Genomic DNA, 17,655 nt, shown 5'->3' on the forward strand with positions numbered 1-17,655 from the left:
TAATTTATGTTGTGAACTTAATCCTGGGCCCATATTCACAAAGAATGTTAACTTATAACTAGAAGTTCTCCAAAGAGATCCTAGCTAAGAGTCTTTGCTTAAAACCCATTCTCAAAAATGCTAAGAGCATGTTTTACTTAAGAAATCTTAAGGTAAGAGAAAGACGGAGTTGACCTTGTTGCTATGGATGATGTCACATGAGCACACTTTATTTAATTGGCCAATGTTATTGGTACACGAGACAGCAATTTGTCAGCAAATTCATTAATTATACAGCGGGAAGTTGCATATATTTTATTATATTATATGCTATACTAATGTAAATGTAAAAAAATTATGACGTTTTTGTATTTGTACACAAAGCTGAAAAGAAAGTCAAGAGCCACTTCATTAGGATCTGAGAGTCATGTTTGAAAGCGTATTTGGTTGCCGAACACATCTTCATCAGTTGTTGGTGTAATTATACAAACATGCTGTGCATCCTATCTACTACATCAACCACATCGGGCAGTCTAGCGATGGCCATAAATGCCGCCTTATTTCTTTGTAGCGAGCCTTCTTCCCCAGGAAAATAAGAAGCTAAACATGACTGTCAATCTCCCTCGGACTGGGGCCCCATGCAAGATCTCACCTCGTGGGGTCTCAATGATCCTAAGAAAGGTGAGAAATCAGCCCAGAACTACACAGGAGGAGCTGGTCAATGACCTGAAAAGAGCTGTGAATACCGTTTCCAAGGTTACTGTTGGTAATACACTAAGACGTCATGGTTTGAAATCATGCATGGCATGGAAGGTTCCCCTGCTTAAACCAGCACATGTCAAGGCCCGTCTTAAGTTTGCCAATGACCATTTGGATGATCCAGAGGAGTCATGGGAGAAAGTTATGTGGTCAGATGAGACCAAAATAGAACTTTTGGTCATAATTCCACTAACCGTGTTTGGAGGAAGAAGAATGATGAGTACCATCCCAAGAACACCATCCCTACTGTGAAGCATGGGGGTGGTAGCATCATGCTTTAGGGGTGTTTTTCTGCACATGGGACAGGGCGACTGCACTGTATTAAGGAGAGGATGACCGGGGCCATGTATTGCGAGATTTTGGGGAACAACCTCCTTCCCTCAGTTAGAGCATTGAAGATGGGTCGAGGCTTGGTCTTCCAACATGACAATGACCCGAAGCACACAGCCAGGATAACCAAGGAGTGGCTCTGTAAGAAGCATATCAAGGTTCTGGCGTGGCCTAGCCAGTCTCCAGACCTAAACCCAATAGAGAATCTTTGGAGAGAGCTCAAACTCCGTGTTTCTCAGCAACAGCCCAGAAACCTGACTGATCTAGAGAAGATCTGTGTGGAGGAGTGGGCCAAAATCCCTCCTGCAGTGTGTGCAAACCTGGTGAAAAACTACAGGAAACGTTTGACCTCTGTAATTGCAAACAAAGGCTACTGTACCAAATATAAACATTGATTTTCTCAGGTGTTCAAATACTTATTTGCAGCTGTATCATACAAATAAATAGTTAAAAAATCATACATTGTGATTTCTGGATTTTTTTTTTATAGATTATGTCTCTCACAGTGGACATGCACCTACGATGACAATTTCAGACCCCTCCATGATTTCTAAGTGGGAGAACTTGCAAAATAGCAGGGTGTTCAAATACTTATTTTCTTCACTGTATGAATTGATGGAGATGTGCTGTCTGGAGAGGGCATTACTAGTTGTAATAATGATTCTGCTGACTGATGACAAAGAAATTCCCAATTCATATGCACTACACAGTTGCATTTTGCTAATGGCCTGGGAGCACAGAGTTGTCAAAACCTTTATTTCCGGTGTAATTGGGTTGTTTCAGTTTGTGGGAAATGTAATTGCATACCAAATTAAGTTTACAATAATAGAAACACCTTTCAATTCAGGAGCCCGTTCTTCATACGTTGATTAGGGAGTTATCTGGATTTCATTGTTGATCGAGTCAACAATTAAATAATCACGGTAACGTACGTAACCTCGGTTCCCTGAGATGAAGGGAACAAGACATTATGTTTATTAACACATATGGTGAGAGCCTTCATACACAACCTATTTGAAACCTCTCTACAATAACGCCAATATTCTAATATTGGCTATGGTGTTTGAGCCCCACTTGTTTTGGTGCGAAACTGACTGCTATAAAAACAGGTGCACAGACACCATTTCCTCAGTATTTCTGACAGAACAAGGAGCACATCACTCATGCCTTGAGTCTTGTAGTGTGGCTAGCGTTCACAATGTCTCGTTCCCTTCGCCTCAGGGAACCGAGTTTACATATGTAACTGAGACATTCCCTTACGACTCAGTCCACTTTACATTGCATTTATTAACGCATATGGGGAACAGAATCCCATCACGCCGCACTACAAGACATAACTTCCCAGAGAGGATACGTGGCAGCCATGAGCATGCCGCAGTGAGGTATCCTTGTGATGATCGGGAGGATAGCACTCATAATGAATATATTAACTATAGTCATATACAGTGCATCTGGAAAGTGTTCACAGTGCTTCACTTTTTCCACATTTTGTTATGTTACAGCCTTATTCAAAAATGTATTAAACTAATTATTTTTCTCAAAATTCTGCAAACAATACCTCATAATGACAACGTGAAAGAAGTTTGTTTGAAATCTTTGCAAATTTATTAAAAATAGATAACGAAAAAAATCACATGTACATAAGTATTCACAGACTTTGCTCATTACTTTGTTGAACCTCTCAAGCTCCATCAGGTTGGATGGGGAGTGTTGGTGCACAGCCATTTTCAGATCTCTCCAGAGATGTTCAATCGGGTTCAAGTCTGGGTTCTGGCTGGGCAACTCAAGGACATTCACAGAGTTGTCTCGTAGCCACTCCTTTGTTATCTTGGCTGTGTGCTTTGGGTCATTGTGCTGTTGGAAGATGAACCTTCGACCCAGTCTGAGTGTGTGTGTGTGTGTGGCCAATGAATAGCAAGTGCTCTAAACAGAGAGGACTTGTGAAGAAAGAGATGTTACTTCTAGGTTGTAAAACCTTGGGAATGTGTTTTGCTAGGACCATCCAATTGCAAAACATATGTCTTGTAAGGACACACCATTCCCATGAGGAGTACAAACATAGTGAGGACATGGGGAACTGTGTTTTGTGTCTCCAATCGAGCCTTTTTTGGAGCAGACCCGGAGGGAATCGCAGGCTCTGATTTCTGCTTCAAAGGGTTGTGCTTATACGCAGGTGCCTGTGAGGCAGCAGGTATGGGGCTTTTTGTCGGGCGCTGGCTCAAAACAGAGCAAGGGTGATTATACTCCATTTGGGCATAAGGTGTCTCATAGCCTGTGATTGCTGCTGAATTGCGATGTAACGCTCAGCAAACTTATTTACAGAGCCGCCAAAAAGGCCAGCTGGAGACACTGGAGCATCCAAAAGAGTGGTGTTTTCCTTATCACTCATTTCTGCCCTGGAGCACCACCATTGTGTCGAGTGCTGATTCAGCTTGTTTGTTGACACTGTTTGGAAGGATGTACATGTTTCTCGCTGGGCAGAGGTGTGCTGCTACCGCCTTCTCCACAGGGGGTAATTGGGCCGTTTTCTTTCCTGTGATCCACATTAAAGAGGACAGCTTCACTGCGCGAGCGTGCCGTATAAGGTCGCGCTCCAGGACTTTGATAGTATGTTATGAACTTAGGGTAAGAATTTTGCGGGTTGCTGCCGTTTGATGGCTTCCGGACTGCTGGAACCAATAATCGAGGCAAGACTGTTCCGCTTCCTCTGGGGGAGACCAGTCATTTACATTTACATTTATTCATTTGGCAGACGCTTTTATCCAAAGCAACTTACAAAATAGGAAAGCTTAAGCGAATCATCTTAAGGAGACAGTGGTACGAAAAGTGCCATACTACAAAGTTTCACTATCATCAGAATAATATACAAAACAGATTTAAGTGACTGGTTAAGTGCTCTAGGAAAATATGTGTTTTTAGCCATTTTTTGACGATAGAGAGTGAGTTAGCTTCAGGGATTGATTTGGGAAGGTCATTCCACCAACGTGGTATGATGAAACTGAAAGTCCGGGAAAGTGTTTTGGTGCCTCTTTGTTTTGGTCGACGTTCCTTAGCCGACCGCAGGCTTCTGGTGGGAAGAGTAGTGTAACATGTCACCCAATAAAGAAAGTACGGAGAAATGCTGGGAATATGAGTATTCAAAGTTGGAGAGGTATGGATGGACTGCTGATGAATAAACAGCGAATTGGTATAAATGATGTGGATGTTAGTCCAACAATAGCAATACATATTATAACACATTGGTTATTTCCCATTTCTTCAGTCGATCTCCAGTTGAAGGATAAACAAAGATGTATTTCGAAGCAACTGGCAGTGATGAAATACTTAGAACAGAAATACAACCATTGTTTGCAAATATATGCTGAAGGATCAAAAGATCCAGGTTCTGGGCAAACAGCTTCAGCAATGGTCATTGCCCAGTTTAAATATATAATAAATAAAAGGGATAACAAATTATGTGTTTACACAGCAGAAACGAGAAATTCAGTGGGTGGAGGACACTCATCCATTAAATGTTAAATTAAGTTAAATGAATGGGAAATCATCATCAAGACAAGATATATTATTAGAAATATTACAAACAATACAGGTAACATTATCAAGGAATATACATATTTTTTGTAAGGCTACCAGCTCATGAAGGGGTGGAAGGGAATGAGGAATCAGATGATATAGCCAAGAATACTTAAAAAATTCAGAAATAGAAATAAGTATACCATTAAGTAAATTAGAAATCAATAGGTTAATAAAAAGAGCAATAAAAGGAATGTTTTAGGAAATGTGGGATAAGGAGGGAAAAGGAAGGCACTTGTACAGTTTACAGAGGGAAGTAGGTCATAAGAGATCGATTTGTGGTAGCCTAATAGAAGGGAGGATTCGGTTCTATCACGTCTCAGAATAAGGCATACAGCTCTAAAACAGTCTTTTATCTAACATAGGAAAACATGATACAGGAGCGCGCCCCCCACGTAGGTGGCGGAAATGCACAAAAGGTTTGTTTGCCAACTGCTACAAAACTGAAAGAAGAAGAAAAAGTTAAACAAGAGGAAAGATCTGATGTCATAAGTATGCGCTACGGCAACACATTGACTGCAGTGTAAAATTCTCTTGTATTGCATGAGATCTACTCTAGGTGCTTTATTGTTTTTATTTCAAGTAACTGTTTTCCTATTTGGATTCTGCTTGTTTAAGGAGTTTCCGCAGCTATCTGAACAAACAAAAGAAGAGACGATGCTGCAAGTTAAGTTGGTGAGTATTTTCTCTTGTTTTATTGTCATGTGTTTCTGTGTATCAGACTGGTTTGGTGCGTTTTACCGCTTAAATATAGGACAGTTGTGCAACTTGATGTCCAAGTACAATTTCCGCAAGACCGGTGTTACGTTTAACTGGTTTTCTTGTTAACTAGCGACCTTATGTTTTAAGTCCCTCTACTCCAGAGGTGTTATTGATCAACCGGGCATGTGCACGTTAATAATAGTACATCCGTTGTTTATATGAACCGTATAACATAATTTTGCGCCATTTAAAACACACAAAGGTCCTAACTTCTTTCTACTTTTAAAGGGTTTTGTGCTACCTTTACTATAGTACAAAAATAACAAAAAAATACTCTGGCTCAAATCAAATACTGTGTGCCACTGGTAAGGCACAGCCTTTAGAGTTAAACAACTCTAGTCTTAACACAAGTCAAACAAAACTCACTGCTGCACATTGTTCTTCTATTCAAATGAAGAGCTGTATAATAATCATAACATGAAACTGTAATTAGTGCATTTAATAAAACTCAAATAGCCCACATTTTTGGGCTGCATTCAAAAATACACAGGAAGTGATGCAGATGCAAAATATGCTGTGCTAAATTCAAGTGAAAATACATTTTGGCCTGCAATTGTGATCATATTTTAGTTAGTCTCTTAAATAATGTTGTGTACAAAGATTACAACTATTGTACAAACAATTTCATCACAAGTTGTGTGAAATAAACTGAAAAGTGTCTCATCTGTGTGCAGATCATCACCTCAATAAATGAGATAAACAGTATATTAAAGGAGCAATATGTAACATTGACATGAAGTGTTTAAAATGGGCACTGCAGTCCAAATTCTAAATATTGGAGAGAGTTGTCTCCCCCGCCCCCTCCTCCCCAAAGTCGAAGCTCACGCGGATTGCCAGGTTGAGGACACGCAACAGGAACGAGCATACTGACAATGTCAAGCGATGAGCCTTACACTGCAAATTGATCAGCTACATACATTTGCAATGTTTTTATTGCTTGTAAATTATAAACCAGCTCATGTGGATTTTTATAACTGTCAGTGTTTGCTAGATGTATTGCTGGCTTCCATGACTGCAGCACGTTGTTTTTCCGCTAACTTGGGTGTCAAAATACTATTGGGATATGGGCTGTGAGTGGGATCACACACGCCAAAACACAAACAGAAATTCTGGCCTGGAGCGGACATTGTCTTCGGAGAAGCCAGTATTTCAACTTGGCATGTTTCCAAAATCTCTCATAACATATGATAATTTTATGCTTTAGTACTGAAAATATATTACATATTGCACCTTTAACATGCATTAACAATAAACATGTTCACAAATGTATATATTTGTTAGGCCTGCATGTTTGATTACATGTACAATTTGTACTTTTTACAAGTAAATAGACTGATATGTAGATGAAGAGCTAAAACGCTACTTTCTCTTCAAGAAAACCAGCAGTTTTACGGTTTCTTTTTTACGTTTTTGATCAGCAACTGAGTGAACAGCAATCGTATTGAAAGAGACATTAACAATGGATTGCATGGATCTCATCTTTGGAAATGTATTAAATAGAATGAGTCAATCCAAACTTTTTCTCTCATCACCTAGTTTAGCGGAAGCATGTCAGGGCTGAAAATTGCATATTATGAGATTGATCTAGGAATAAAGAACAATCAGAAAATGTATGTTTTTACCCAGTCCTGTTATTTCTATTTTAAATCATACCTTTTTTTGTTTTATAAGTTCAACAGAGAAAAAAAATATTTTCTTGCAGAGAACATAAATTTGCCCCTTTTTGATTTTATGGAATGTTACTCAGAAAATGTTTATACTCCCTGAAAGAAATCACTAAGTGTCCTGAGATATCTCAGCGGTCTCTGTGACAGCTGGAGACTTTGTAAACAGCAAACAAAAATGTGTCCAAGGGCTGCTGTCTTTGACACTTTTGCTGGTCAGCCATTTTGAAATTCAGAATTTTGCACAACCCTGGCCTCAATGGTGTCTGTGATGTGCTGGGTTTTGGAAAGAGGGTCCGTGGCTAACTCAACATCTCCCGTCTTGTGGAAGCAGAATGGCTAAAATCGCTTGCAGCACTTTTCACAGAGTCTTATCATTTGTTTTTCTATGGTCCATTTATTATTTTTTATTATTTTGTTTTTGCACCAAATAACTTCCACTATCTCTGACACTTAGAATGAAATCTGCTTGACATGCTACTGAAGATGGAGTTTGTTAAAGAGGAGTTTAAAGAGGAGAGTGAAGACATCAGTATTTCTGAACCATTCAGACTGAAGAATGAAGATACTGAGGAACAAAAAGGTTGGTGCCCATTCTTGCAATAATGCAAATTGTGATGCAATTTATTATCCACATGCCGTTCCAAACACATGGCTTTTAATATTCTGCAGAACATTAGGGATGCAATGGTGTGAGTTTTTGACTTTTGTCAGAATATCAATGGGATAATAAAAAGAGCAATAAAAGGAATGTGGTAGGAAATGTGGGATAAGGATGGAAAAGGAAGGCACTTGTACAGTTTACAAAGGGAAGTAGGTCATAAGAGATCGATTTGTGGTAATAGAAGGGAGGATTCCTATCATGTCTCAGAATAGGGCATACAGCTCTTAAACAGTCTTTACATATCATAGGAAAACATGATACAGGCTTGTGTAGCACATTTGGGCTACCACAGACAGTGGAGCATGTGTTATTACAGTGCATAGGATATAATAATGAAATGGTCATGCTTGAAAATCAAATCAAGTTATTAAGTATGAACGATTGTCACTTCAGTATTTGCTAAGAAAGTCACCAGAGGCTTTTGTGGTTTTACTAGACTATTTAAAAGCAAAAGTTCTGCAAATTTTCCTGTTATGCAACATGAAGTGCTTGGAATCATAGGACAATGTTTGCCGCCTCTTCTCCTCCGCTCATCTTAACTCGTGGCTCGTTGTGCATGACATCACTAAGACTCCCAGCATGTGGAGGCTCATGCTACTCTCTGCAATCCATGCACAACTTACCACGTGCCCCATTGATAGTGAGAACCACTAATCGCGACCACGAGGAGGTTACCCCATGTGACTCTACCCTCCCTACCAATTTGTTTGGAGACCTGGCTGGAGTCACCCGGCATGCCCTGGATTCGAACTCTCAACTCCAGGGGTGGTAGTCAGCATCAATACTCGCTGAGCTACTCAGGCCACACGGTAGTCTGGAGCTAATAGTAATACAGAATTGTCCGAAATTTCCTTTTGTATTCCACATCAGATAAATGTACATGCATGTAAAAAAAAATTCCACCCTTTATCTTTTTAAACTATGTCTATATATTTGCTGTTCTTTATTTGTATTTAGCAATCTCTTGTTTACCTCTGTTTTTGTTGTCTTATTTACTTATGTATTCTCTTTTTCTTTTCCCTCAATACATTTGTAATTTTCTTCACTGTAGTAAATTTCTTGTTTGTCTCTCTGTATGTATAAATGCAATAATAAAAGAAATCCCTTTAATATGTGAAATTACTATTGGATGCATTGTTGGATTTGAAAGAAAATTGGTATACATGATCAACATGTCCTGAGGATTGAACTATAAGTGGCACTGCATTTTTAGACAGTGCCACCTATAGTTCAAAAGAAAACCCACACTTGCGTGCTGACTCTAAACTCATCATGTCTCTTTACCATGGCTGAGATGTGTCAACTGAGTGGGACAATGTGTAAAGTTCTTGACGATCCCCACCTTAGCAGGTCTTACACTTTCTATTGCACTGGAGGTCTTTTGTATTGTGCTTACTGAATAGCTGCAGGGCTCATCACTGATTGTTTCTGCAGGTATCCTCCTCATTGTTATTCCTCTTTCTCCCCAATGGGAGTTTAAGGCAGCGCTATGGTGTGTACATAATGAAAAATTGCCACTGCCAGCCAAAATTTAAAATGTAACTTTTCTTTACTTTAACTTGTCAACTGTTAGCTCTAGATTTTTCCCCTCTTATTATTCTCCTAATGGTGATTTTAGTGGACAACTTACATTAGAACTCTACTTGCTACAGTGGCCGCCATGTTGGATTGAGGTGTTTAGTTTTCACTACTATGAAAAATATCTCAAATGACCTTTTCACAAGCTGCACAGAAATTACTGAACAGAATTTAGATTTTCGTGTCTGTTGAAAAGTTACAGCAATAAAAATTTTATTGGAATGACCGCTGTGTTGACTCAGCTTGGTATGTGCCTTTTGATAGCTGTCAGCCTTGTGGCTGTGTGTTTCAGTGGATAGTGTGCAGAAATGGGAAGCTGAAAGGTACTGGTTCGATTCTGCTCTGGAACAACTTGTGAAGTGGTGTTGGTTTGTTGTGCATGTCATATCCAGCATTGTTCTTTGTGTCTGTCTTAGTGTGGTGTAATGCTTGCTATTTCAGTGCTTTATTTATTATTATTATTATAATAATTATTTGCCCTTTGCCCTAAATTATATATATATATATATAATTTTGAAACGTTTGTAACAAGACCATGGTAACCACTGGTAAAAACATGCATCTATAAAAAAAAACTATGGAATTTTTCAAATAAAAACTGTACCCATAACACGTAAAACTATATATACAAACTCTTGTTGCAAACCTGTTTGACTTTTTTCTTTATTTTAACTCAAAAGGAGAGGTTAGGCAGAATGTTATATTCATTCATGATTCACATTCATTGTAGAAAAAAAGATGGCCTGGTGACAGATTTACATTCTTCCTAACAACTTTTGTGTTTCACGGAAGAGAGAAATTCATACAGGCTTGAGTAATAATGACAGACATTTCATTTTTGGGGGTGAACTATCTTTTGAACTACCTGTTTAAGTGTTTGTTAAAGATATTTGCCAAGAACAACTATAAATATCTGTTGTTTGCTCATGGCTTCATCACGTCTTGTTGGGAAACAAGAGACTAAAGAGAGGCCATAATGTAGGCTGTAATGCAAACTTAATAATTCCATGTGAATGAAATTACAAACTCAGAAGATCAACTTTGGATCTACTGCAGAAATATAATAATTTTTTTTGTGGTCTGGTCTTGTCATGGGGTGCATGAGAGACACAGATTTGCAGGTGAAATACCCTGGAGGACTCTTTATTACAAATACAGATGTGCTTGAGAGTGAAGAGATGAAGTGCTACGTGTAGGGCTGGGATTGTATGCCATGATTTGAGCGGTTCTGTGTTCGGATGCTACGGAGAGAAATAATCGGAATTGCGTGAATTCGTATTGACTTAATAGAGTCACAGCTCTGTGTTTATATCCCCTGAGCCTTGATGAGAGAGACTGCTGTTGTCGTGGAAAATCACGATGAATCTCTCTAAGTTGTAAGAGAACTCTCTGAGTCTTGAGTTCCAGATGCCAAAGTTGTAGTTTATTAAACACCAACAAACTTGAGACCGGTCAGCTGTCCGTTCTGACTCTTAGTCCAAAACCTCCTCTTCTATACAGTTTGTTATCTGGCATTACCTAATTTCTGCGCCCTTTCGTTATTTTTGTAACCAATGGATACTATTTGCCACCATTATCTCACAGAGCCTTTTGATATCTTTTTACTGGTAGAAACTTGGCTTTAGTCTATCTTTTTAATTAATTTTACCACTAGTTGTTTTTACTCCTTATCTTCAACTGTGTTTCAAGGTCCTTAGCCTCATTATTTTGTTACAGCTGGGTGCTCTTTGTGGCCTCTGCAGCATCAACACTTTTAGTAACCTCATATGCTCTCTCCTGGGTCACACAAAGGCCAGGAAACTCATATAAATACTTTGATATAAAAACATACTAGAATATTGAAAAATATACTATCAGGTGGTTGTAAGCAAGTCGTCATGGTTTCCAAGAGAGACACTGTTTTGTACATTGGTGGCTCACCATAGTTTTATATCTCATGGCTGTAAAGTGGCATCACTGACATGGCTTCTCTGTGCTGGTCAAATTTCCAACTAATTGATAATGATATTCGTTGTTGATGATTAGTATTATCAACTTTTTCAATTAGTTGTTGCAGCACTAGTCTACTTACAATCTGTTAGTTTTTAATTTCCATCAAGTCAGGCAAGCTTTTCTTTATTTATATTGGCTCCATTACATGAGTATTGTTTTTGTTTATACACATTTTGTGTTTCACGCACACAACCTCCCTGGACTGTCTACGTTTCTCAATTAAAGTAGATTTGAGTTTTACTTGCATGCAGAGAAAAATATCTGCCAGGAGTAGTTACAACATGTTAGACCAAGTAACCTGTGTTGCCTTACAGGAGCTTTTGCTGGAGTGTAATTTGTTTGCAAAATTAATAGAACTGCTAAGAGATCTGGATAGGGCTGCACCATTATAGCAAAAATCATAATTGTTGATTATTGCCCTTGATATTGTAATCACGATGATTCACGAAGATTAAAAAATTACCATGATGACACAAAGCAACCGTGCGGTTCTTAGCAGATTTCAGTGGTGGATATGAGCTCCAATCCATATGCTGTTCAAAGGGAAATAAACAGCCTTACTGTTCCCATCTCCTGTTTTACCTTTACACTGGTGCCACAACCCGGGAACCGAAGTACTCCCCATGGAGTTCTCGCAGCTGGCCGTGATCCTTCAGTCCCTCGCCAGCCTTCACCAGTCTCATCAACAATCCCTGCTTGAGCTTCGCCAGGACCAGGATTGTCGTTTCTTCGAGAACATGCGAGCTCAAGTGGAGGACCGTCATGCGATCCGGAGCTTGCTTGGTCAGGAGAGAGCCCTGGCTGCAACCCCGGACGACCGCAGCCCCCTGCCTCCACCCACTCTCCTCAAGATGGGGGCAGATGATGCTGCAGAAGCATTCCTAGACCTCTTTGAGAGGACGGCTGAGATCTGGAGCTGGCCGCGTTATCAATGGGCCAGGCTCCTCCCGCTCTTGTCCGGGGAAGCCCAACTTGCTGCCCAACAACTGCCAGCGGCTAACCTCCTGGCCTGTGATGATTTGAAGAAGGCCATCCTGCAGCAGTTGGGTCAAAGCCCGGAGCAATACCAGCAGCTCTTCCGCTCCCTGAAGATGGGGAAGTCCGACCGCATGTTTGCCTTTTCCCAGCGACTCCGAGACTCATGTCAGAAATGGCTGCTGGTGGGGAAACGCGACGTCGTGGGAGTGCTAGACCAGGTGGTACTGGAGCAACTTGTACATCGGCTGCCAAAGGGAACGGTGGAGTGAGTCCAGTGCCACCGCCCGGCGTCGCTGGAGGAAGCTTTCCGACTGGCAGAGGACCATATGGTGGCATACCTGAGGACGGAAGAGCCCCTTTCTCCTTCCCTTGTGTGTTCCCCTCCTCCTCACTCTGCTCTCTCCCCAGAGCTCATTCCTGATGCCTCCGTGACAAGTTCCTAACGCAAGGTGGTGGACACCCCCCCCAACAATGCACCGCCACTCTCCCCCTCAGGTGGAGGTGCCCGCCGACACAGGTGCGGGCATGGCGTCTGGGCCGGCCTGCTGGGGTTGCGGGGATTCCCGACGCCCTGCGGACTTCCCCTGACTGAGCCGGAACGTGCCGCATACCGGTAAGAATCAAGGGGGGTACTCGCCAAGCATTGGTGGACACTGGGTGTAATCAAACAGCTAAAATGGTGAGGGTGAAGTGTGTGCATGGATTTATTCACAAATACCCTATGGTGACCCTAGTATTGAATTTTGGGGAACCAAGCATAGAGTGGAGGCAGCGGTTAGGTCCCGCATCACCCATCCGCTGATTTTGGGGACTAACTGGCCTGAATTTAGAAGGGAATATGTGCGGATGTGTCCTGCATAACAGTGACAAGATGTGAAATGTGTGATGCTCTGGCAGGGGAGGCGGAGCCAGAGTCATCTTCGTATCCCTATTTTACAATTATAAACGAGTGGTTGTATGGAGTGACGCAGGACACTCATACAAAGGAAGATACACCGCAGCTCTTAATACCGCAGAGCCGGCGGGAAATGGTTTTCCAGGCGGCTCACTATAATCCGATAACAGGTCTCCTAGGAGAAAGAAAAACACTGAACCGATTAATTGCCCTCTTTTTTATTTTTATTTTTTTTATTGGCCGGGCATTGCCAACGATGTCTGCAGGTGGTGTGCGGCATGCCGTGAATGTCAGTTGGTGAATCCACCGGCCACCCCTAAAGCGTCATTGCGTCCTCTTCCGCTAATGAGTTCCCCTTCGGGAGAATTGGCATGGACCTCGTCGGGCCATTAGAGCGGTCAGTACGCGGACATCACTTTGTATTAGTCCTAGTGGATTATGCAACGCGATATCTGGAAGAAGTGCCTCTGAGCAACATCTCAGCATGTAGTGTTGCGGAGGCACTCTTCAAAATAATCTCCCGGGTGGGAATTCTGAAAGCATTCCTCACCGACCCGGGTACAACCTTTGTCACGTACACTATGCAAGCTTTATGAATTATTGGGTATTAAATCGATTTGCACCAGTGTTTACCATCCGCAGACAGATGGCTTGGTGGAGCGATTTACTAAAACCCTTAAGAACATGGTTTGTAAGTTTGTGCACGATGATGCTAGAAATTGTGATAAATGGCTTGACCCCCTGTTATTTGCAGTACGAGAGGTCCCACAAGCCTCTACCAGCTTCTCCCCATTCGAGCTGCTGTATAGGCGGGGCCTGTGCAGGGTGCGTGACGTCATCCACAAAGCTTGGGCGGAGGGACCTTCAGATAGCAAAAATGAAATTCAGTACGTTCTTGATCTTAGAGCAAAACTCCACACACTGCGGCAACTAACACAGGAGAATTTGCTCCAAGCTCAAGAAGACAGCACCGACTGTATGACAGAGGAACTCAGCTAAGGGAATTTGCACCGGGAGATAAGGTACTCGTATTTCTCCCAAAATTGAGCTCCAAATGACTCGCCAAGTGGCAAGGACCCTTTGAGGTCACATGACGAGTCGGGGAACTCGATTATGAGGTAAAGTGAACTGATAGAGGGAGCACACGTCAAATATATCACCTCAACCTGTGACGTTGATTACAGTAGTTCCAGAGAGGGCGGAGCTCGGGCCAGAGGTAAACACAAAACCTATTCATAACACTCCGGTCACTTGTGGAGACCACCTCTCACCATATCAGCTTGCAGGGGTTGCCAAGTTGCAACAAGAATTTGTGGACGTGTTCTCCCCTCTACAGGGTCGTACGAACCTCATCCAGCACCACATCGAGACCGAAACAGGAGTGGTGGTACGTAGCCGTCCCTATCGCTTTGCCCAAACACAAAAAGAAAATGGTTCGGGAGGAATTAGATGCGATGCTCGATATGGGGTTAATAAAATAATCTCACAGCGATTGGTCCAGCCCGGTTGTTCTAGTGCCTAAGAGCGACGGTTCTGTGGGGATTATAGAAAAGTCAACGCGTTGTCTAAATTTGATGCGTACCCGATGCCCCGCATTGATTTGCTCGATCGGTTAGGTACTGCTCTATTTTATTCGACATTGGATTTGACAAAGGTTATTGGCAGATCCCCTTGACACCAATTTCCCACAAAAAAAAACAACCTTCTCCACACCGTTCGGATTGCACCAATTTGTGACGCTTCCGTTCGGTTTGTTTGGGGCCCCGGCTACGTTTCAGCGTCTCATGGACCAAATCCTCAGACCACATACAGCTGATGCCGCTGCTTATTTAGATGATATCATCATTTATAGCAATGATTGGCAGCGTCACTTGCAACATCTGAGGGCGGTTCTGAGATCGCTGTGGCGGGCAGGGCTCACAGCAAACCCCAAGTAGTGCGCGATTGGCCGTGTGGAGGTACGGTATCTGGGGTTCTATTTGGGCCAGGTGCGTACCCAAATTGACAAGACTGCGGCGATTGCGACCTGCCTGAGACCCAAGACAAAAAAGGGGTGCGGCAGTTCCAGGGGCTTGGCTGGCTATTACAGGAGGTTTGTGCCTAATTATTCGGACGTCACAGCCCGCTGACTGACCTCACTAAAAAGGGGGCTCCAGACCCTGTCCAGTGGTCGGAGCATAGCCAACAGGCGTTCACGCAGGCTAAAGCCGCACTTTGTGGGGGCTGCTTTTACATGCACCAATTTTCTCTCTCCCTTTCGTATTACAGACGGACGCTTCAGACAGAGGGCTGGGGGACGTACTCTCGTAGGTGGTGGAGGGGGAGGAGTGCCCGGTGCTGTACATCAGCCATAAGCTCTCCTTGAGGGAGACCAAGTACAGCACCGTGGAAATGGAGTGTCTGGTCATCAAGTGGGTGGTTCACACTCTCCAATACTACCTGCTGGGGCAGGCCATCACCATCCGCCCCACTACAATTTTCTCCACTGCAGGAAGGATTCTAACGCCTGGATCACCCGGTGGTATCTGGCTCTCCAGCCTTTTAAGTTCAAGGTGGTCCACAGGGGGGCGCATATGGCTGCTGCTGGCTACTTCTCCAGAGATTGCGGGGGTGGTGGTTTGGCAGTGGGGGTATGTGGCAGCCGGGGTGTGGTCAAGTGGCTGTCCGGAGAGAGAGAGAAGCGGTAAGGGCACTTACACCTGAGCTAAATTATGACTAAACACCTGTCTCTAATTCCAGTGAGCACGGGGAGAGCGGATAAAACCACCCTCGCCACCAGCAGAAGGGGCGAGAGAACGAGTCCAGTGTTGGTGTCTGTCGATATTGTGTATTCTGAGTGTTTGCCGAAATTGATGTTTATTTTGAGTATCACTGGACTGAGTAAAAGCACAGGAAAAGTGCATACGCTGTGCACAGGCAAAGGGAATTAAATGGCCTTACCTGTCTCACTGTTCCCGTCTCCTGATTTACCTTTACATCCACGTACAGTAAATAATATTACATATTCAAACTTATTTACAGCCGATTTAAATTGACCAAGTTACTTACTGCGTTCAGTAAGCCCTTTGTTGGTGAGATTGGACCATTCATCCCGTTAGATCTTCAAATTAATTTGCGATCTGAGTTTGTGCAATTCGTGAAAATGTTAAATCTACAAAAACCAGCTGCGTGACAGATGGGTCTTATTTCAACAGCCATGATAACAATGACGTTGATTCCTGAAATATGCTATTTATGCCATATTCCATATGTTGGCTACACCTTCAAAACAAACTTGGAACAGTTTTGTACAAATCAAATTCACATTGGCCTACTTATTAACTTGAAAAATTAAATTGTACACAGTAATCAAGCAATGCAACAAACTCTCCCTTTACAATGACTGCTGTCACTCACTTCAGATTTACACTGTTTGAGACCAGCATTTCAACGCCAGCTCAATGACGCCAAATACACAAATTAAAAACAAAGCTGTCTAATCAGCATAAGTGCTTTTTGCTCTCATTTTACAGCTTCTTTTCAAGTGTCAGGTGATGTTTCTTCTGCATTAATTTTCATGTGCCACTGTGAACAGAGGTGGAACATTAAGCAACCATCTGGGCATTCAGACGGTTTAAAACTTTCGCAATAGGATCAGTTGTCATTACTGATAGAATCTAAGGGGATAATCTAAGCGGCTCTGATTGACAATTGCTGTTTCATTGCTCAACGGACATGTTAGTGATTGGTTAGAATACACAACTGCTGCAAAAACATGTTGTAAATAGAAACCATTGATGCAATGGGGGCAGACTTAATTGAACGCTGTAATCATCAGTTTTCATGATTTCATAATCGTGGCAGTCGTAATTGTGATTCATTTTCGATTAATTGTGCATCCTTAGATCCTGGACTATTACTCTTCTGGAGTTATATCCTTTCAGGCTCAAGATATACAAATGCTGGTATCCACTGACCTCTTCACATCCACTGTTTTTGTTTTTGCTTTAATGTCTCTTGTTGTTTACCGGTGATTGCTGCATCTTCTAGTGCTGCTTTGTGACTGCAAAGGCTCAATTGTCAGTCTGGCCACCTTGCATCCCTCTAATTAGTGCTAATAATTCTTGCCTCATGCACATTCTGCAAGTTCAGAGTATGCGTGGTTAGAAAAATCTGGCTGCACGTGAGCACATGTCAGACCTGTCTACTTTGGTCTTAATTTTATCCCCTATTTAATGATAAGCCAAGGTAGGGCTGGGCGATATGACAAAATATTATATCACGATATTTTATTCCATATTGATCGATATCGATATTTGTTACGATATATAATTTAATAATGCTGCCCATTTGAAAAGTATACTGATAATGATGCCTGAAGAAACCAGAAGACCGAAGAGGTTTGTTGTGTTTCCCGTCTTGGTTATCACCGACCGACGGCATATTTTGCAGACTTTTCAGACTTTTTGCAGACAGTGGTTTGGATCGCTTTTCAGATATCC

General features: G+C 42.0%; 2 protein-coding genes across 3 annotated transcripts in view; one reads left to right on the forward strand and one right to left on the reverse strand.

Moving 5' to 3' along the window:
- Nucleotides 1–17,655, reverse strand: part of LOC127645727 (zinc finger protein 420-like) — a 451,613-nt gene that overhangs the window by 136,352 nt on the left and 297,606 nt on the right. The window lies entirely within an intron of this gene.
- The window catches only part of LOC127644815 (gastrula zinc finger protein XlCGF8.2DB-like), a 31,202-nt gene continuing 18,698 nt past the window's right edge, over nt 5,152–17,655 (forward strand). For both annotated transcript variants that reach the window (XM_052128210.1, XM_052128211.1), the window contains exons 1-2: nt 5,152–5,316; nt 7,525–7,650. In XM_052128210.1, the coding sequence (XP_051984170.1) occupies nt 7,542–7,650 (109 nt within the window). In that variant the 5' untranslated portion in view covers nt 5,152–5,316; nt 7,525–7,541. The remainder of the gene's footprint in view (nt 5,317–7,524; nt 7,651–17,655) is intronic.

This window comes from Xyrauchen texanus, chromosome 6 (assembly GCF_025860055.1).
Source record: "Xyrauchen texanus isolate HMW12.3.18 chromosome 6, RBS_HiC_50CHRs, whole genome shotgun sequence".
Lineage (NCBI taxonomy): Eukaryota > Metazoa > Chordata > Actinopteri > Cypriniformes > Catostomidae > Xyrauchen > Xyrauchen texanus.